The sequence below is a fragment of the Podarcis gaigeae genome (assembly GCF_964106915.1).
Source record: "Podarcis gaigeae genome assembly, chromosome: 3".
In the NCBI taxonomy this organism is placed as follows: Eukaryota; Metazoa; Chordata; class Lepidosauria; order Squamata; family Lacertidae; genus Podarcis; species Podarcis gaigeae.
The window spans coordinates 51,315,784-51,336,774 of NC_139680.1; the positions used below are offsets into that span (position 1 = coordinate 51,315,784).

Here is a 20,991-nt window from a genome sequence, read left to right on the forward strand (position 1 = left end):
TGGTCAAGCAAAACATTTTACTTGTACAATAGTACAGTCCTCTGCACTACTCAGAAGAAAGTCCCACTGAATTCAGCAGGTCTTATTTCCGGAGAAGTGGGTGTAGGATTGCAAACATAAATATATCTAGGAGGAGACCTAATTTCACTGAATGGTGCTTACTTCTCAGTAGACAGTATTCCTCTATGGGAGGGTGAGCGTGATGTGGGCCTTCCAAGCAAAGTTTTCTCACCCCACCCCATTGATTTGGGCAGAGGCAGCAAAGTGGAGAATCATCAAAATATAGACACTGCACTGAAGGAGGCAGAGAAAGCTAAACCTCTTGGCCCCGCTGGGGATACAAATCTTCCCACCACAGTCTTTGGTCTTCAGAGCTGTATATCAACTGATAAGCAGAGATAACTGAGGAGGGGTGTTGGGTTAACTTGAGTTCAAAATGCTGTAGACACACCTATAACTTAGCCTAGAAGTTGGCCAAGGGTGACTACAGACTACAGAGCTAAAAAAAAGTGGTTAGCCGATCATGCTGTATACACAACTGCTTGGGAGTAAATTCTGTTGAATCACAGAACTGTCCGGTTGGAAGGGACTAAATCTCATTTTTGGGTGGTGGTTTTGTGACTCCCGGTCACCTTCCTGCCCCAGGGCAGAATTTAAGCTTGCTTTTGAGTAGGCATGCATTCTACCCTGAAAGTTTGAGGCAATAAATTGAAAGAAAGAGATTAAGTCTTTCAGACTCTTCTTGTTGATATCTGTCTATCTTGGGAGACAATGGAAGAGTGTGCCTTCAGGGGCCAGCCAAACTCTTGGACCAATATGCAAGAGGGTTAGTATTTCAGTTTTCTCAACATTACACCCCTTCAGGCAATACCAAGAAAACTCCTATTAAAATGGAATAAAAGCCTGCATCCCAGAATATCCTGAAAGTATACCTGGTCTCAAAAGGAAGTGTAAATGGAAAGCTTTTAACACTGCTTCCAAAATATGCTAAAGTGTGGAGGAATAAATGATGATGATAAATGTGTTTTTAACCAAACAGAACAACCACTCAAGATTCACTGCTCCATGCAAAGGAAAACTTAAATTTCCTAAGGTTTCAGAGATAAGGGACACTTGGAGCCCGAATCCCACCCCGTATTTCCCTCTCCTCATTTTAACTGCAACCTCGCACCCTGACATCCTGTATCATTTCCCCACCTTAATAAATAAAAAGTATCCTCAAATTCCCTTAATGGGGAGTGGATCCATTCGCTCATCTCTTCCCCCTGGTGACCATAAAACAATAGTGCATAGCAACCATGGTACGGACAGCGGAACAATGGGGGTCGGGGGAGAACCGTACGTTGCTTCCACCTGTTCCAAGGTGGAAACAGCCCCAGCGCAGCCCCTGAAAAATCCGGTCTTCGTCGCTCCATTTGCAAATGTCATCTTCTGCATATAGGACTTCTATATAAGACCCCAAACAACCCTCATGGAGCAGAAAGGCTATTCTGCTTAAACTGTCCCTTCCTCCCACACCAAATTAAGGACTAAATTGCAAACGGAAACCTCGAACTTATTTGATTGGCAGACAGGCGGCTTGTGCTGTCTCAGAAAAACCTGTGTTAGGAAGAACAGGGGCTCGTGCTGTACGGAAACATTTGGGGCGGCGGCGGGACGCCTACTGCAAAATCCTGTGTTTTCCCCTTGATTGCTATGGCCCTCTCTCACTTCCCTTGCGAGGAACAAGTAAAAATGTCTATGCAAGATACGCCTTTCTAAATTGGTGTATACAGTATCTGCAATTACGCGCCCAAAGAGAACCGTGAATGACAACATCTTTAAAACCGGAGGTTTATATTGGCTGTTCAATTTTCTTATCTCTATGACCGCCGCTCTACCGTAAGCCCTTTCTCATAGAAATGGGAAATTAGGACCACTTCCACGCAGCCTGAACTTCCGATTTACTTCTGAGAGTTGGCATATGCGGGGAAAGGAATTAAAAAGTGATTAAATGTTATTCACCCAAAACTTGATAATGCTGCTCCGCTGCGCAGAATATTTCAGTATATTGGCTCTGTGAGACAGAGATACAAATGTTTGCGCGTTTGTTACGTTCCATAGCTCTTAGCCCGTCCTATCTTTTTACGCCTGTTCCCCATGCGGCCGGATATGACGTCACCACACCGGACGTAGTTCTTCCGGCGCACATGTTCGACGGACCCACGTGGAGACGGGTGATTTTTTTTCGGAGAAAATGGATTCCTTGGACCGGGTGGTGTAAGTACAGTTGTTTCGAAGCGTTGCGAAGCTTGTGCCCGTAATAGTGTGGTCGCGTTACTTTGAGGTCGTTAAGAAAATGTTTAATTGCCCCTATAGGTTTGGCAGATATACAGCCTTAGGCTGGTCAGGTCCAGTTCTAAGTAAAACCCAGTGAGGTCGATGGGATTTACTTCCAAGGTTTGTGTCTTATTATGGCATAAACGCTCGCGGACTTACTTAAGCGCGGGTTAGCACTTTCCTCATTCCGCGGATACAGAAATCAAGACATCATGCTACTGAATGACCATGGTTATAGTTTGAACTGCAGGCTTTACAGGTGTTATGACTACGTCCTTTTGTATATGGAAAGCCAAATAAGCCGTTGCCCTACTCCTTTGCTTAGGTGTAGAGCAATGAAATGCCTGGTACTCTGCAGCTAAGCTGCTTTATCTGTCAAGAAGCGTATTGTAATTATAAAGGCTTATAAAAAAAATGGAGTGCACAGTCCTGTTCAGATTTCAGATAAGAGAGCCCATTTCATTAGTCGTTTTAATGGGCGGATCCACCTCTGTGTGTATATAAAGAATTTCTTGTAGGCAGTGTGACTGCAGAGCCATAAAATGCAAGGGTGACAACCTGACATTTCTGCATAAACGTTCTTCTCGCATCAGTCCATCTATCCCTAGGGATTTTTGGTTGCATGCTAACGTGTTCAGATGACTCCAGATTCGACCAGATCTTTATTCAGCTACATTTCGAGTTGTGTCAATATTCTTATTCTTGGAAGGCTTGGTAACAATGCTGAAATGAGGAATTGTTTTATTTGGTTGTCAAAGCATTGGACTTTGAACCAGGGTGTAACCTAGACATACATAAAAACCATTCTGAAAATGCTTTTTTTCAAAAAGCATTTTAAAAAATACATTGAATTTTCCATAAGGCTCACCATCTAGTGTCACATTAAAACAGACTTTAAAAGTTTTATTTGCAGCTGTATAGCTGAGTCACAGGTAATTATGTGTGCTTGGGTGTGTGAGGTGTAGTTGGGGGTGAAAGGACAGCATGAGGGAATTGTGCCTTTGAAAGTCCCTGTTCCTTTGAAAGAGCACAACTCCTTTAAAGTTTGTGTTTAGATCCTAGTATCCAGCACTATATCATCAATCTGAAGTTAATATTCCACTTTGAAAACTTTTAACTCTTTAAAACACTATTTGTGCTGACTTTAAAGTATAAAAGCATCTTAATAAGGCTTGATTTACCACTGTAAGTAAATAAATACAGCAATAACTAAATATTAAGTATATTTAATAGAGAACACAAAATTATGGGTAGTATTCAACTACCGTATTTTTTGCCCTATAGGGCGCACTGGCCCATAGGGTGCACCTAGTTTTTTTTGGGGGGGGGAATAAATAAAAATAAAAAGCTCTCAAGGCTTGTGGACATCTGACCGAAGCCCGGGACACGCTCCGGAGCGCGCCCCGTGCTTCGGGCTGTAGGCTGCCTCCCGCAAGCCTTGCAAGCCCAGTGGGAACTCCCACCGGGCTCGCAAGGCTTGTGGATAGCTTCCTGAATGCAAAAGCCTGCATTCACTCCATACGATGCACACACATTTCCCCTTCATTTTTGGAGGGGGGAAAAGTGCGTCCTATAGGGCAAAAAATACGGTAATTTGTTGGGCTAGTGCAACAGGACTTCACCATCCCTCCCCCTAATGCATGCCCCATGTCATGCCCAAATCTGCTCTGGGGGGTTGGGGCAATCCCCATATGAGGCATGCTAAGGGGAGGATATGGCAAGACGGTTTTGCCGTGCAAGAACAATCCTTGCACTGATGGGACCTTGGGCTATGGTGAACCCAGTTTCTTTATAGATGTGCTCAAATACTTTGTGAGAGCTGACTCTGTGTCTTATAAATTCCCATGGCAGAAAGCCCAAAACTAAGAGGGCCAAAAGGTTTCTTGAGAAGAGAGAGCCAAAGCTCACAGAAAACACAAAGAATGCGATGCTTATAAAAGGTGGAAATGCAACTGCAACAATAACTGATGTGCTCAAAGATATTGTAAGTATGATTGGAATTTGTGTGTGTGAAATAATGGCTAGAGTTCTGGGTTGTGTGGGAATGTGACTTGGGCATTATCTTTTAAGTGAAGTCCTCCAAGCGCTGGATTCCAAATGGCCTTACTTCTGTTGTATTAATAGGGTATGCTTAATCTCTGCCAATTCCAAAATTTGTTGCAGAACACTTGGGGTATGCAGCCCAAAAAATTCTTGTTGGAATGTTGATTCTAAACCCAATTCCACAACACCTGGAATTATTGATTGTTAGTATATTTGGAGGATTTTCTGAAGCTGCTCTTTCCAATTGATCCTCTTCTGCTTCCCCCCATTTTACTCTCCTGATGAATCTATATTTACTTCATTCATTTGGAGGTCTCAGGGTGGTTTACAGCAGTATAGCTACTGCAATAGAAAGGGGCCATATATTTGGACCAAGGAGAAAAAATAATAGTGTAATGAAGAGAGAAGAAAGTCCTTTTTTAATTTTTAATATTTTAAATTTTAAATGTATTTTTATTAAAGATTTTCTTGATTTACAGAAGTACATGCCTTGTCTCTTTTTTCAGGTTTTACAGTCTTTCTTACATTTGTTGTGAGACCTTAGTGTTGAGTACAGTATAAGGCTGGGGAAGAAGATGGGGGAGAGGAGGGGTGGTGTGGTGAGGTTTATATTCTTTTATATAGTGTACATGTGGGGTTTTGTATCAACATTCACCGGGTGGGTTCTATTTCTATTTATTTATTGCATTTCCTTGAAAGTGAGAGGTATGGAGGGGGCAGGGTGTGGTTGCAGAGCTTCCTGATCCATTATCAGAAACCTGTTGGGAAGCACAGTGAAATCCTTCAGGCACTCCTTAATCTGTTTTATCTGTTCAGACAAGCACTCCCCCCTTCTGTTTAAAGCAATTTGTCATAGAGTGGTTCAACATTAAAATGTTATCTCTAACTTCTATTTCCTTTTGTAGTATGCGCTGAAAAAGCCCTTTGCTGTACTATATAAAAAGTAAGTGTTTTCCCCAATTAATCTAATATGAACTTGTATGGCATTTAGCATATTTTAAGAGCAGCTCATACATACATACATACATACATGTGTGTGTGTGTGTGTGTGCAGTATTCAGCAGTGTTAGAAACTCGAACGGTATGTCTAGGTGTCATTTCCCCCCACTTTATATTTTAAAGAAAAAAATCTCCAAGTGGTTTACAACACATTAAAATTTCAAATAAAACCCTCCAGAATAAAACATATTCAAGCTTCAAGAATTTTTTTTCAGATCCTTCTCTAAGTAATAGTTTGCTTTCCCCGCATTTATTCAACTACTTAATTTATAGAGCTGCCCCATAGCAGAAATACTCTAGGAAGCCAGTGTGGTGTAGTGGTAAGTGTCAGACTAGAACCTGGGAGATCAGGGTTCAAATCCCCACTCAGTCATGAAGCTCATTGGGTTACCTTGGACCAGTCACTGCCTCTTAACCTACCTTTTGGTTAATGCCTGAAGTAAAGGAAGAACTGCTTAAATGTGGCATGAACTTAACCTATCAGATTCATGGGTAAAGTATGTTGTGATGCCTTCAAAAAGGGCTAGATATATTTATGAAAATTGAGTCAGGAATTATAAACTGATCAAATGGAGCCCCTATCTACAGAAACAGATGTTGGGGGACAACCACCTTACTTGGTTAGTGTGTTGGACTCGAATAGGCATGGCTAAACTTGGCCCTCCAGCTGTTTTGGGATTACAACTCCCATCATCCCTAGCTAACTGGACCAGTGGTCAGGGATGATGGGAATTGTAGTCTCAGAACATCTGGCGGGCCAAGTTTGGCCATGCCTGGACTAGAACAAGGGAGATGCATTAGCTGACCTTGTCCAGTTGCTAACTCACTATCTCAGCTTAGCCTATCTCATAGCGCTGTGTGAAGATACAAGTTGGAAACCGTGCCAATGGCAGGTTTATGAGGGCCCTAGGGCAAGACCCTTCCTCTGTGGGTCTGTTTCCTCTACCAATTATCATTAGATGCTCCGTGTCGTCCTTGTTATAGCTATCATCTGCTTGCATGCCAGGCAGAGAGCCAGTTGCAGGCAGGCAGTGGCAGCTCCTGCTCACCACCACCACCACCATCTGGGCTAGAGTGAGATGCAGAGAAGGGGGTGAGACATGCAGGTTGCAGTGGAGGAGCAGGCTGTCTGTGGTCCCCTGTTGGGATGTGGGCCCTTGGCAGATTCCCATTCAGGCAGGTCCTTGAGTAGAAAGAATTACACTGCCCTTGGAAGAAAGGTGGAGTGTAAACAGAGTAAATAAGAGCATTTGGTTGATCCATGATAGAGTCGATATGATATATTGCATGGGCCTTTGCAGTGCTGCAGCCTTCCTTCAGGGTGTTCTGGACCAAAATTCCCAGTAAGGAGTGCCAATGGACACGGATAATGGGAGTTGAAGTCAAAACAATTGGAATGCACCCGGCTGGGGGGAAGGTTACTGTACCACACTAAATTTAAGTGGTGATGAAGCTCCTGAACTGATAAAGAGAACAAGAGTCTTTTGACATAGTGTGCCTAAAACTTCAAAGTCGATCTTGTCACGCCACATATCCAAGAGCCAAAAAAAATAAAACCTTTCTGTTCTCTCTAGAAAAAATATTGCAAGACCATTTGAAGATCAAACCTCGCTGGTAAGTATACAAAACTTATATGTCCAATCGGAACAAATGAGCTGTTTTCATTGCATGGCTCTAAATAACAAAATAAAGATGGATTCAGAGGAGACTGATATGCTGTGCTAGTATATGGATCCACGTCATTTTGATTTTCATAAAACAAACACTGCAATCTTTTTCCCCCTGCTACAGTAATTCTCTTAACAGTAATTCTTGGCTTCTAGGCAGAACTTGTTGAGGAGGAGACAGAGGATCCTTTATGTTTAAATTCATTAATAGCTGTGTTTGATTCTGAAATACTCAAATAAGCAGCTTCCATTCTGTATTGTGCCTTGGGAAACATGGCCTATTGTGAGAAGTTTTTGAAATGAGAATATTGTTGCCATAGAATCAACCTGAATGAGGGCTGCAATGTATGCTCAAGGCAGTGATGGGTAAAACAGGAGCAATGTGCAACTCCATTCTGTTTTATACCTTGCCCTATCTCAAAAACTCAGGCAGATAGCAAACATTCACCCAAGCTAAGTTGAATATCTGGGCATTTCCCTAACCTTTTCAAATATAAAGTCATTAGGTAAGTGTTGTCAAATGAAAACTTTAATGGGAAACCCCATTCTCATTTCGCAGCTGGTGTTCATTGGGTATTGTTGATGCATTTAGACATGATTCTGGAGGATCTGGATTTGGAATGTGAATGCAGTCTCTTATCTGAAAAATGGAAATAACTTTAAAATGAATGTTTATAGTGCATGTTCGGTTTCTTAATAGATGAAGAACATGTGTGATTGATTTCACATTTATTTGTTTTTTAAATTAAACCTCACGCCCTTTTAATCCAAAGTTCTAGGATCCAAAGTGCCCCAGACAGTGTGTTGCACAAGGGGTGTGCATGTGGCTTTTCAGCTCCCCCATTTCAGAAGCACACCCTCCCCCATGCATAACCCGGATTCTTCCAGATCACTGTCACCAACTTTCATCAGTCCCAGGCAGCATGGCTAATAGTCAGGGGTGTGATGGGTATTGTAGTCCAGCAGCATCTGGAGGCCACAGTTTCCTCACACTTGCAATAAGGCATGAGAGCTTGTGGCTGGAAAGAAAATTATGTAGCCTCACCTTGTGGGTGAGAGAGTGTCTTGCATGTGAATTACAGAAGCAGTCTGTACAAGCTGGCTGTTCAAGAATCCCAAGACCAAACCCAACTGGATGCACACACCTGGTTTTCTGGATTGCCACCCATGTCTCTCCTGCAGACTTTAAATATAATGTTAGGTTTAATCTTGAGATAAGCAGCTAGTTGAGTTTCCTCCTTTGGCAGGATTTTAAAGTTGCTCAGGAGCAGAACATTCTTCCAAGGGATTGACATTCAGCACTGCAATGTGCTTTTTATGTTGCACTTTGCAAAACCTTCAACTGACGTCTTTTATTAACAGGAATTTTTTTCCAAGAAATCTGACTGTTCTTTGTTCCTGTTTGGATCACATAACAAGAAGAGGCCTAATAATCTGATAATAGGTAAAGTTGTTTCTTTTTTGTGAGTTGGAAGAAATAGATTGCTAATGTGAGAATAAAAAGATCAATGCTCTTCTGCTACTTTGACCTCCTTTTTTTACAAATAAGTTTGGAGGAAAGTAACAGCAGTGTGCTTGAAGGATTCGAAGCAGAATTAGGCTTTTTCCTGTTACATAATTTGAAAGCTTGTCTGCTTTTGTAGAGATGTTGGTAGGAGAGCTCTTGGTTCCTCTGTAACTTCATTATATGTTGATCCTACACATGGAGAGGAAGTGGGATTGGGCCTTTCCCCCTAAGTTTTATGCATGAGACTGAAGACAAGAATGGGCTATAGGGTCTGTATTTTCAAGAAGGAACTCTTGCGCAGCCACGCATGTTGAATCCTTGCCTTCCACCAAATGCTTGCAGATTAGGGGAAGGGCCAGCAGAGGGCATGGGTGAAGCACTGTCAATTCAGCCAGCGCACGTTAAAGAAAATGAGGATAGAAATTTTGGTGCACTGATTTGGTTGTGACAAGAAGAGCTGTCACAATATGTTTAGCACTTCTGATTTGTGCAATACTTTCTACAGTTCATTGCCTTCATCTGCATAAATATTTTCTGGAGCAGAACTAGTGGCCAAGGCTATGCAGCAAGTTGGTGGCAGATGTGATGGAAGTCTTACTGGATTTTCCAACATTCTGAGATGCCTCTCTCAAAGGAGAGGAATGCAGAGTCTGAAATGTGTATCGTTTATGAAGACAAGGTTGCCGGTTACTAATAAATGGTTAACCGTTACCTGGCAGTACTTACATCCATATAACTTGTGGTGTTTAAATATGTACACTGTAATCCTATTGTGCATCTGTCTCTGTGCTGAATATACCTTTTCAAGGAGAAGATTCGATTCACTTTCTTTTCTTTGGCAGGTCGCATGTATGATTATCATGTTCTGGATATGATTGAACTGGGTATTGAGAAGTTTGTAGCTCTCAGAGATATCAAGGTAAGATGCTGTAAAACCAGTTGCTTACCAAATGGATTGGTGGCTACATATCCTTAAAATGAGGAGTGATGTGAAGAAGTATACCTAAACTATGTATTAGGCATTATTCATTCATTCATTTTATTTATTTAAAACATACCTATATTTCCCTTCAGTTCAAAATTTCTAGGACTAAAAAAAGGCAATAAAAACAGTTAAAGTGCTCACTGAAAAGAATGACGGAAGCAGGGGAGGGGTGGTTCAGCTTAGGTTAAAAGTCATGGAAAGTACAAGTTCCTTTGCCTACTGCCTAAATGTGGATATTTAACCTATCGTTTACGCTGTGTGGTTTGTAGATAGTATAGGAATATGAAATTCCTTTTAGTGAGCTCTTGTCACATACTCTTGTGGCCCTCCAGATGTTATGGGCCTACAAGTCTCAGCACCCCTGACTTTTGGCCATGCTGACTGGGACAGATGGCAGTTGGAGTCCAGCAACATTGGGAAGGCCACAGGTTCCCCGCCCCTGACTTAATACCTAGACCTGGCGAGGCTTCTCCGTGTGAAACGCTATCAGGCAGTCAGTACAGATTAAGCCAACTAAAATATTTGTACCTTACGATAGCTACGTTTCCCTCTTGCTTGCATTGGGGTTTTGTGTACTTTTTATCACTTATTTCATTGGCAGTTTTCTGAGGTGTTGCTTCTTCTCCCACTGCAACCCTTCACTTTCTAATCTTCTGATTCATTTATTTTAAAAAAAACAAAATTAATAGAACAGCAAGTGCCCTGAAGGGACAAAACCTATGCTGATATTTGCCGGTGATGCTTTCGACATCAGTGAAGAACACAGGAGATTAAAAAGCCTTCTAATTGGTAAGTATTCTTAATTTGCATTTTTTGTGCAGCAGAGTAGGAACTCTTGCAGTGCTGAGTCATGGAAATTTTCATATTTGGGATTTAGCCATCTGTTGGGAGTACTAAAATGTGAAAGGTTGTGGTGATTTATGTTGTTTTGTAAAGTTTTATCTTTCGGTCAGTAACCCAGGCGGTTTTGTGGTCATCTGTTCTTTTTTTGCAGCAGGGGGTGGGGTGGGAGAACATTGAGAACTGTCCTCCTATGAAGAAATGAATCTGTAAGCTGAAAGAGTTGCAGCCTAAGTTAAAAATCAAGACCCAGTGGATTGCCTGGGAACATCCGATGCATTACGGAAGCTCAGTGAGTGTGGACTTGCTCAGGACTAGGAAGGCCCTGAAAGCCCTGTGTAAATGTAGAGAGGTGTGTGTGTGTGTGTGTGTGTGTGTGTGTGTGTGTGTAATCCTTGGCAGATGGAAATCAAGCCTGCAAATATAACTTCAAATTCGTAAGTTTTCAAGTCATATTGGAAGTCAGTATGATATCTAAACCCCATCACTGGTTACTACTGCCCAGTTGCCCAGTTCTTATGTCAGAAGAGAGTGACTGGATGATCAGGGAGATACAGTGTTACCTCGGGTTACAAACGCTTCGGGTTACAAACTATGCTAACCCAGAAGTAGTGCCTCAGGTTGAGAACTTTGCCCCAGGATGAGAATGGAAATCATGCAGTGGCAGTGCAGCGTCAGTGGGAGGCCCCATTAGCGAAAGCATGCCTCAGGTTAAGAACGGTTTTGGGTTAAGAACGGACCTCCGGAACGAATTAAGTTCGTAACCCAAGGTACCACTGTATTCCAAGTCAGATGGCGGGGGGGTCCTCCTTTTTTAGGTAGAATAAAATTGGAATGGGTAGTTTGTGTTTGTTTCCCTGTAGGCATTAAAATATCGAATTAAAATATTGTTGCCTAATCCCAGTCACATTTAAAATCTTGATTCCTTTGAACATACCTCATTTCTAGTCCTCGGAATTAAAAAAAAAAGTAGAATATCTTCTCCTTGTGGAAGAAGTGAACAACCTGTGCATAGTGAGCGAGATAGTATTCTCTCCCTCTCTTTATATCTGTGCAGTTCTTTCTCTCGTCCTCTTTTTCAGCCCTTCCACTCTTCCCTCTCACCTGGCTTTCAGCATTTTGTTTCTCTTGTCAGTCAGCATTCTTTGGCTCTTCAGTCCCTGCTGGGCTGTTTTGGGGAGTTCCAGTAGATTGTTTTTCTTCTTAAAGGCTTTGTGTGTACTTGGCAACCTTAGAATTAGCTAGAATCTGCTTATACTTCCCTCATGTGATTACGCAGTACGGTTTTGGCTGCAAAATTTTGCGAGCAGGAGAAGATTAATTGACTATGTAAAGGCAAAAGAATATGAGGAGCAAAAGTTTCCCATGAAATCATAAAGGAGTAGACTGGATTTTCTACAGTTTGACCTAAGTGGAACTGTTATTTATCTGACTGGTGAAAAATAAACATTTTGCTTTGGATTTCAGCTAAAAGTAAATGGCTTTTAAAAAGCCACTGCCCTTGTAAATATCATATTCTGCTTTTAGCCCACAGGGAATATCAAGCATCAAATAAACTCTTACCAAAGCTATGTGACCACATCAATGATCTTGGTAAACAACTAGGTTTCTGTTGACTTGCGAGCCATTGGCCGGTTGTGGAGTTTGCCCATTTGAGTCATGTGACATTGCTGCTGAGGGAGCACAGGGGTTGGGAAAATGAGGTCATAAGTGTTATGCTAGAACAGGAAAATTCTCCTGGCCCCTTTAAATCTTTTTTTAGGGCATGTGTGCTAGTTATACATGTGACATGGCTACAGTTTCCAGAAGCATATTGAATTTGAGACAGTTTTCTGACACTCCCCCTCTTCCTACTTTAAATAAAAGCATTGCATTCTGACAGGTTGTAAATCAGTTTTGTGTGAGAATTAGTTCCTCTCCTGTGACAGCACTGATTCATTAATCTGTTGACATATTCTGAATGATATCAATCAGGAGCAAGATTAGGAATAGTTGAGCACAACCAAGAGAGATGTCACTCAAAGGAATATTACTGGGTTCTGAGGTGAAGTCAAATGAAGTGAGTCCAAGAGTATCTCTTCTGCTGTCGATGTGCAGGTTCCTCCTCTTCCCCACCTGGATAGAGAGTCCATCAGACAGACACCAGACACCTGTTCTGGATCAAGGGACCCCCATCCATTTGGTGTAGCGTGTTCAGATTTGAAGCACCACATGTGCAACCCTAGGCACTAAGAGCAGTGTTTCCCAAACTTGTGTCTCCAGCTGTTTTTGGACTACAATTCTGGTCATCCCTGACCATTTGTCTTGCTAGCTAGGGATGATGAGAGTTGAATTCAAAAACAGCTGGAGACCCAAGTTTGGGAAACACTACACTACAAACAGAATTAAACGGCTCAGGACTGCAATACCTCAAGGACCACCTCTCTCCATATGAACCTTCCCGGACTCTACAATCATAATCTGAGGTCCTTGTTTGTGTGCCTACTTCATGAGAGGCCTGGAGAGTAGCAACACACGAATGGGTCTTCTCTGCAGTGGCTCCCCATTTGTGGAATGCTCTTCCCAGGGAGACTCACCTGGTGCCTTCATTATACACCTTTAGGTGCCAGGCAAAAATGTTCCCCCTTATCCAAGCCTTTGGGTAATTAACATCCTATACTCTTTTAAATGGAGGGACACGGGTGGCACCGTGGTCTAAACCACTGAGCCTAGGGCTTGCCAATTGGAAGGTTGGCGGTTCGAATCCCCATGATGGGGTGAGCTCCCGTTGCTCGGTCCCTGCTCCTGCCAACCTAGCAGTTTGAAAGCATGTCAAGTCCAAGTAGATAAATAGGTAGCGTGCCAGCGGGAAGGTAAACAGCGTTTCCGTGCGCTGCTCTGTTTCGCCAGAAGCGGCTTAGTCATGCTGGCCACATGACCCGGAAGCTTGTCTGTGGACAAACATCGGCTCCCTTGGCCAGTAAAGCGAGATGAGCGCCGCAACCCCAGAGTCATTCATGACTGGACTTAACTGTCAGGGGTTCTTTACCTTTACTCTTTTAAATGTGTTTGCAGGACGGGATGGGGTGGGAGGTTATTGATTGGAGGGGGGTTGGTTCTTGTTTTTATTGTGTATTTTGTGGTTTTTTTCTTATATTCTTATGTTGTGAACTGCCCTGAGATCTATGGATGAAGGGCAGTATATAAATTAATAAATAAAATAACCCTTTTGAATAGGAATTGCATTGTTTCACACAACCTTTTTATATTCAAACATAACTGCATCTTCTGCATATGTGAAACTGCTCAGTTTAATCAAAGGTGTCGACCAATATGCTCTTTCAATGTGCGTAACTTCTACGTTTTAGCAACATTGCTGGTTATAGCTCACAGACGGTTGGTTTTGGAAGAGCACGAATTGTTAAGAAAGCAAAAGGGGAAGAAACTGGCAAGAACTTGGAGAATAACGTAATAGAACAAAAAGAATTTTCAGAAACTTAGCACCTTTATGTGGATTTTGATTTAGCAGTGTTCCTGTTGCTATAGAACTTTGGACTAGTGCCAGTTTAAAGATTGGATGCCAAAAACATAGGAAAATAATATTTCAAAAGCTACCCACATAGAACATCAGTCATGGGCAGAGAAAGTTTGACACTGAAATGTCAAGAAAATATTTTCTCATTTCTTCAGTTAGAAATCTGGTATTTCAAAAGGATACATGTGAAAACGTATTAAACTGATCACTGGTATATTTGCACTTCATGCTTTTGGTTTGGCTGAAATAACCAAGGAAATGACACTGAGAAAAATACAGTTGACTCTGGAAGCTAGAAGAGAACGGAACATTTAGCACTATGGTACTTTTAAAATTGCAGTACTGAGACTTGTTTTTGTTAACATGCCTTGTACTCTGCTTCAAGGCCACGTTCTTTCTGTGTTCCTGGCTGAAAGTATAGTTCAAATCCTTCTCTCACAAGCTATATGCGGCCTCAGAAGAGTGTCATGGTCTATTCCAATTGAACGGTTATGCATACATCCCAGCACAGGTGACTTTGTTCTAATGTCTTGCTACTGCACAATACTATGCAAAATTGTTAAGGGCCGTTTGAAAATAATCTGGGCATACCTGTCCTGCATAATTTCAGAAGTTGTTGGTTCAGGGTTGCTGATCTGAACTAGCAGCCCTTATTTGTACGGATAAGAAATTGCAGAATGTTCAAGTCGTGCTCTCTACCTTGAGTTTATGGCAGGGAATACTGCATTCTAAGCATCCTCTTCATGTCTCCAACTCTAGTCACATTTTGTTTATATTAATTCAGAGATCTTGTTTTAATTTTATCTTCTCTCCTCACCCTCTAAAAAGAAGTTTATATTCCTAAAAGAGGGATAGTCGGTGTAACTCAGATGTTATTGGACTACAGTCCACATCAGCCCCAACCATCATGGTCAAGTATGATGGTAACTACAGTATAATCCAGTAAGATCTGGAGGGCATCACATTGGCTCTTCTTGTCATGACACAAGCTGGAATTGAGGTTCAACTGGAGAGTCGTCTTAAAGTGTACATATTGATAGTTGTTGGAGGAACTCAGTGCTCAAGATGAGATTTCATTTACAGTGGGTTTTACATCTTTGATATGCCTTGAAAATGAGCACATACAGATGGTGCCCTAGGTTAGGTTGGGAAAACGCCTCCAATTTAACATTTTGAATCTGTTGTTTACAGTGCATAGATAGGTCTGTGCAGTGATTATGTTTGTCCTTGGTATCAACAAGCATAGACCAGAGATATCTTACTTGTGCTTTTCCCCCTCATCCCTAAGTCTCAAGGAGGTGTGAGCTTTACAGTAGTAATTGTGTTAACATCTTCTGATCATAATGACTATATAAAAATCATAAAATAGCTTTTGTGTTTCTGTTAAGTTTTACCATGTTTGATATCATTTTGTAGACACAAATATATTGAATATGTTTTGTTTCATTTATGTTTTACATAACTTGCACTATTAATAACAGAAATGCATCAGGGCTGGGAGCCAATTCTCCAATTTGGTTGTTATAATTAGTGCCAAACATAGGGGGTGGGGGAAGTGCTGTTAATCAGCCACTGCTAACTCTTATTTTCCATAACGCATAATCTCTTGGAACCTCAAAATTGTCCACTAGTGTCAACTGTTTGGTGTGTGTGTGTGTGTATGTGTGTGTGTGTGTGTGTGTGTGTGTGTGTGTGAGAGAGAGAGAGAGAGAGAGAGAGAGAGAGAGAGAGAGAATCTATTTTGAAGTGAGGTGTTGTTTTCTGTTCTTTCAGTCCTAATTTTCACAAACTTTGAAATATGTGGAAAACCACTGTTTTAAAGATAAAGGTCTTTAAAAGTGTATGGCTATTTTGAATCCTCCTGTTTTGGTTGTTGCATGTGCACTGTTTGACCTGAACTGTTTTGGCCTAGTGGCTCTAAAAAAAATATTTCTCTTGTGCCAGAATATTTTGCTGGTTGACAGAATTACACGTCTGGCTGCAAGTGGCAATTCTATTTGCAGATCCCTGATCTTGTTTCTTTTGGCTGTCTAGAAATGGCTCTTGCTCTTTTCCCTTTTTCAGATTTTTTCAGAGGCCCTGTTGTGCCCAGCGTTCGCCTGGCAGGCTTAGAACACGTTCTTCACTTCACAGCCATTGATGAAAAAGTCTATATGAGAAGTTACAAGTAAGTCTCTCATTGCTGATTTCTTGCTCTTATATGCAATACTAACATGCTTCCTAAGAATTAGATTGTGTGAAGTGCTTTGTAGGATTGAGTTAGAGCAGGCATAGGCAAACTCCGGCCCTCCAGATGTTTGGGACTACAATTCCCATCATCCCTGACCACTAGTCCTGTTAGCTAGGGCTGTTGGGAATTGTAGTCCCAAACATCTGGAGGGATGGAGTTCACCTATGCCTGAGAGAGTTATAGAATCAGACTTTGAAAGCCCGTAACTTGCACACGTTTAACTTGTGTGCATTCAGCTTTATGCATGTGGCTATATTGGAGAGAAAGAGAGAGAATGGGGTCGGAGTGAGAAAAATGACTTTTGGCAATGCCACCCACCATTGAGCCCCATGCGTTTTGGCTATAAGCTTTTGGTGTGATCCTTGGAATGTAACCCTTGCGTAAGTTGCGGGCTTGCTGTATATCAAAGTAAAGGTGCCTAGTTATAATTTACCTAAATTATCAAACAACATGAACAGATTCACTGCATGCTATACTGGAGCCAGGTGGTTAGTGCCTCCTAGAGGTCAAGACAGAAATGACTTATTTTATAAACCTTTTAAAAATAATTTCCATCATGTTCTGCTCAAACTCTTCAGCTTCCAAATTATTTAGGAATATGAGAAGTTGCCTTTGTACCAAGTCAGACCCAGTGGTCCTACCAGCTCAGTATTGTCTGGCAAGCAGCTCTCCAGGGTTTCAATAGAGAGTCTTTCCCAGTATTACTTGGAAATGCTGGGACTTGAACCCAGAACCCTCTGCATGCAAACCAGATGCTCAGCTATTGAGCTATGGAATATATAGTAAAAACAAAACAGCTAAATGTTTGTGTAAAAATTCTACTGGTGTTTGGAAAATGTAACGGTGATTTTTAAAAATAAAATAAAGGAATGATCATTTATTCACCTCCAAACTAAATGACATTTAAATATATGTACTTGCTTGTAAATCTATATGACATTCATTCCAGGGAAGCATATTTTAAGAGCAGAGCTTTAAGTTTGTGGCAGACAAGTATAACCTTGGTGTACTTTAGCACTGCAAAGTAAACAATATCTTGCCCCAACAAAGAAAAAACAGCACAAAATGCAGTGCAAATGGGGCCAACACATGTTGTGTCCTGCAAATAGTGATTTGCCTGTGGGAATAGCTGGTTGGAGAGGGCCACTCTTGTGCCCTTAAGGATGCATGTCATGGGGCAGGGTGGTCCCAGTATTCCTGCCCACCTTAGTCCTTCCGCCTAAGTCTGTTCAACATTCGTGTCCTGTGTTTTGGCTTTACTTAACATTTGCACACCAGCATTACTGAACCAGTCACACAAGCCAGGGCATCAATGGCATCGGGTTCAAAGATGGTAGGATTTGGTTGCTAATGAGTCATGCTGAACTATCAGGATCTTAGTAACTGCATTCTTACAAAAAAGAAAAGAAAAAAGAGCATGTGTGCGATACTTTCTCTCTTATTGGAAGTAAGCTTCCAGCCTGCACAAAACTCTGTAGCCTTACTGAGAAAAGCACATTGTCCAGTCATGTTGGTATTGCATCACTGTGGAATGCGAGTGAGGGGGAGGTTGATTGTTGCAAGACATCTGTTAAACATGTCAGATGAGAAGGCAACTTGTTCTTATCTTTTCAAGAGTACTGTTGAAAAAATCTGGTTGCAAAATACCAAGGATTGAACTTGAAGACATGGGGCCATCGCTAGATTTGGTGATGAGGAGGACCCATTTGGCCTCAGATGATCTTTATAAGTTATCTCTAAGACAGCCCAAAGCTCTCAAGGTATGTTGGCACATCTTTACCACCACTGAAAGCTTTTCCATAAGAAAAGAGATGTGTAGATTTCTCGTCTTCAATGTTTACCCTTTATGTAATCAGCAATTCGTTGTCTGACTGTTTCCATGTTCTATTACATCATCCATTAAGCTTTGCCCTGTTTTTCCTATGATCTTTAGTAGATTTTTAAAAGATTCCTTGACATCAGGCAGGTTTTGAATCTGCATACCACTGTTAGGTCTCTAATTTAATTGGAATTATTTGGATGCGGCCCTAATTTGGAAGGTCACTGCTGCTAGTAATTCATATTGTCACTAGTGCTCTGTTAAAGAGCTGTCTCTTCCTGTAACTCCCAAATAACTGCTTCTGGAGTTTTCTGCCAAATGAAACCTTATGCCTGAATGGAGTTTTAGGGGGTGGCTCTTCTAAGTTAGTAGTTTGTGAGTTGCATGCAGTCTTGGTTTTTTTGTCCTTAAATGCAACTGTTTTGAAATGTAACAAGGGATGGTGGCATTATACAAATGCTAGTTGTCAGTCTAGAGAAACTAATGCTTCTTATTTTTCAGCCAAAGAAGAAGAAAAATATTTCCCATGATGTCTTTGGTACAAAATATGGACGGATCCACATGCAGAAACAGGATCTGGAAAAATTGCAGACCAGGAAAATGAAGGGTTTAAAGAAGAGGCCAGCTGAAAAGAAGACTGAAGATGGAAAGAATCCAAAGAAAGTAAAGTTAGAATGATAGGCTGCATCTGGACTGAGCACTTGAGCTGGCTGCTCCTTTGATTTATTCATTTAAATGCCATATACTTCTGAAATTTATTTTGAATGGGTTTTCAGGCAAAACTACTTGGTTGTTCCTGGAAGGCAGGGAGGTTTTAAAGGGAGGAAATGAATATGTATTGCTTAATTTTTGGACAAGTTTCTTCTGATAACCACTTGAAACAGATACTGCCAGCCATTGCTTCCAGCGGTGGCTTCCAGCCATTCAGAATGACTTGTTCTACTCTTCATTCTCTTCCCGGCCCCTGTTGCCATTAAGTTTTCAGAATATGGCATTTATGTTTGTGCTTTTAAAGACATTATCATCATGGACATGAGCAGAAATACATCTGTACTCTGGATTTTTTAAAAATAAACATATTTGGATATTCATCACTGGGAAAGCCATTACCTAGTTCCGGGTGTGTGTGTGTGTGTGTGTGTGTGTGTGTGTGTGTGTGTGTGTGAGAGAGAGAGAGAGAGAGAGAGATGTGTGTGTGTGTGTGTTGTTGTTGTTGTTGTTTAGAGCATCAGCAAATTGGCTTATGGCTGTTATATTGAACTACAAAATTCTGTCTGTATAAACAAAGAATTCCAGGTTGCTTTGACCTTTTCATCCTATCCTTGGATTTTTCCCTAATCAGGCAGTGCTTTGTCTACCCTTGCTATTGCATACATGATAAGCTAGCCTGGGTTAGAAAAGAATAAAATGTAGAGCCCAGTATTTATACCAAGAACTTTTCTTTTCCAATTTTTTTTAAAGTAATAAACAAATTAATAATAATTGAATGTTTGAATTTGAGGGGTTGGAAGGCTATTGTAACTGCAATATTTCATTTGACTTCTATGGTTTCTTACTGAGATAGTGTGGTTTTTCCAGTTCTGTTGGAACAGTTAGCATCTGAAAAGCAGACATAGTTCACAGGTATCCCTACTATGGTGAAATGTATTTCTATTTAAACTACAGGAATTGTTTCTAAATAGCCAAGGATGTCAAACTGTCTTACATGCTTCTCAACAAGATGGAAATGTACAGTTTTGATGTACTCCCATTCCTTAAACTAATTGCAGAGGTGTTGCAGCTTGGGTCTTAAAACTTGGGTTATGAAACAAGTTGGCACTTTCTGTCAATTTCCCAACCTTCTATAAATCTCACTCCTGAGGCTTCTCTTTTAGGATACCAGACCAGCGGATCACTGCTCCCCTCTAACTGGTTTGGGATTTCTCTTCTCTCTCCAGAAGATCTATCCCTTCTCACTGAATTGAGACCCAAGTAGAGTCTTCCTTCATCACTCCCGCTTCTCCTTTCTCAAATTCAGCTTCCTAGTTCTCCCTTGTCTGTATGCTCTTAGAAGACACCAGCCCCTTAGAAGACACCCAGCTCAGACACTTCCTTCTCCGGCTGAAAATCTTCCCTCAGGGCGAATTACACACAACTCAGAGGCTGTACTCCTAACCAGCTGAACGCCAGGGACCCAACTCTCAACTGTTTCTCCCCGCCCCCCGAAGTGCTGTCTCCGCCCCCTCTGGCTAGCTGTACCTGCAGCCAATCAGAGTGAGGTTTCCAGCCCAGCACTCTGCAAACTTCCAGACTCTGGCCTACCTGAGCTTTCTGTCACACCAACCTTTCCTCTGAGGAGCTCAAGGTTCTCTCTTCCACCATTTTATCCCCTCATCATAGGGTGGTTAGGCTGGAAGGCAATGGCTGGCCCAAGGTTACTGGGTGATTTTAGGGGATATAGGGAGGCTGCAAAAGGGAAGGAAAAGCCCTGTTGCGCAAGTGGATGTCCACTCACGCTACATTCGAAGCCACCAATATGAATTAGCACATGTAAATATTATGCAGATTTTTGTCTTTGTTCTGGTGTTCTGTGTTGAGATGCTTTCTTCCTAAAGCTAAGTGATCTTCTCAAATGAAGGGTAGTAAACATCTTGGGAGAATAGATATTGGCTCCTTTAAACCTTAGCGGCCAGTAGCAGCTATGTCACTTTTGGTACTTTGCAGATGAAGTACTAGCAGCGCTTAATACAAAATTTGAAAGTACAATTGACTGTTTTTTAAAAAATAAAAAAGACCAGTTGAGCATCTCAGTCAGCCGTGCAGCTTTTCACATAATATTTCTTGCTTGTAGTACTTCAATTATCTAATTTCCGTACATATAATACCAAAAAAAAAATCCCTAAGGCACATCAATTAAACTCCTGGTGTGCTAATAAAACTGTAATAACCTTTTAATTTCTTTTAAGTGCTCAAGTTGAAGTCTCATTAAAACTCATTTTGCAACAGCAATAAATCATGGCAGGTTATTAGGTAGAATATTAAATAGAAATGGGCTGTGGGGAGCTTTTCCTTTCAATATCTTAAAACTG

The 20,991-nt window shown here is 41.4% G+C and overlaps 1 protein-coding gene and 1 long non-coding RNA gene across 2 annotated transcripts in view; one reads left to right on the plus strand and one right to left on the minus strand.

Annotated features, from left to right (window-relative positions):
• Positions 1–2,112: 2,112 nt before the first annotated feature.
• On the plus strand, positions 2,113–19,014 carry RPF2 (ribosome production factor 2 homolog). Its single transcript, XM_083731474.1, has 10 exons — positions 2,113–2,259; positions 4,171–4,303; positions 5,268–5,305; positions 6,936–6,975; positions 8,391–8,472; positions 9,378–9,454; positions 10,210–10,309; positions 15,939–16,041; positions 17,720–17,864; positions 18,425–19,014. The coding sequence occupies exons 1-10, from the start codon at positions 2,237–2,239 to the stop codon at positions 18,599–18,601; spliced, it is 918 nt and encodes a 305-aa protein (XP_083587600.1). The 5' UTR covers positions 2,113–2,236; the 3' UTR covers positions 18,602–19,014.
• The window catches only part of LOC310841047, a 32,252-nt gene continuing 21,596 nt past the window's right edge, over positions 10,336–20,991 (minus strand). Inside the window, exon 3 of the long non-coding RNA XR_014562296.1 lies at positions 10,336–12,030. This is a non-coding gene — a long non-coding RNA (uncharacterized lncRNA). The remainder of the gene's footprint in view (positions 12,031–20,991) is intronic.

Bases quoted from the DNA above. Each gene is read 5' to 3' on its own strand.
- RPF2 (XM_083731474.1), top strand. From the start codon at position 2,237: ATGGATTCCTTGGACCGGGTGGT. The intron at 2,260-4,170 runs GTAAGTACAGTT...TTCCCATGGCAG, and splicing joins GATTCCTTGGACCGGGTGGT to AAAGCCCAAAACTAAGAGGG. The intron at 8,473-9,377 runs GTAAAGTTGTTT...TTTCTTTGGCAG, and splicing joins GCCTAATAATCTGATAATAG to GTCGCATGTATGATTATCAT.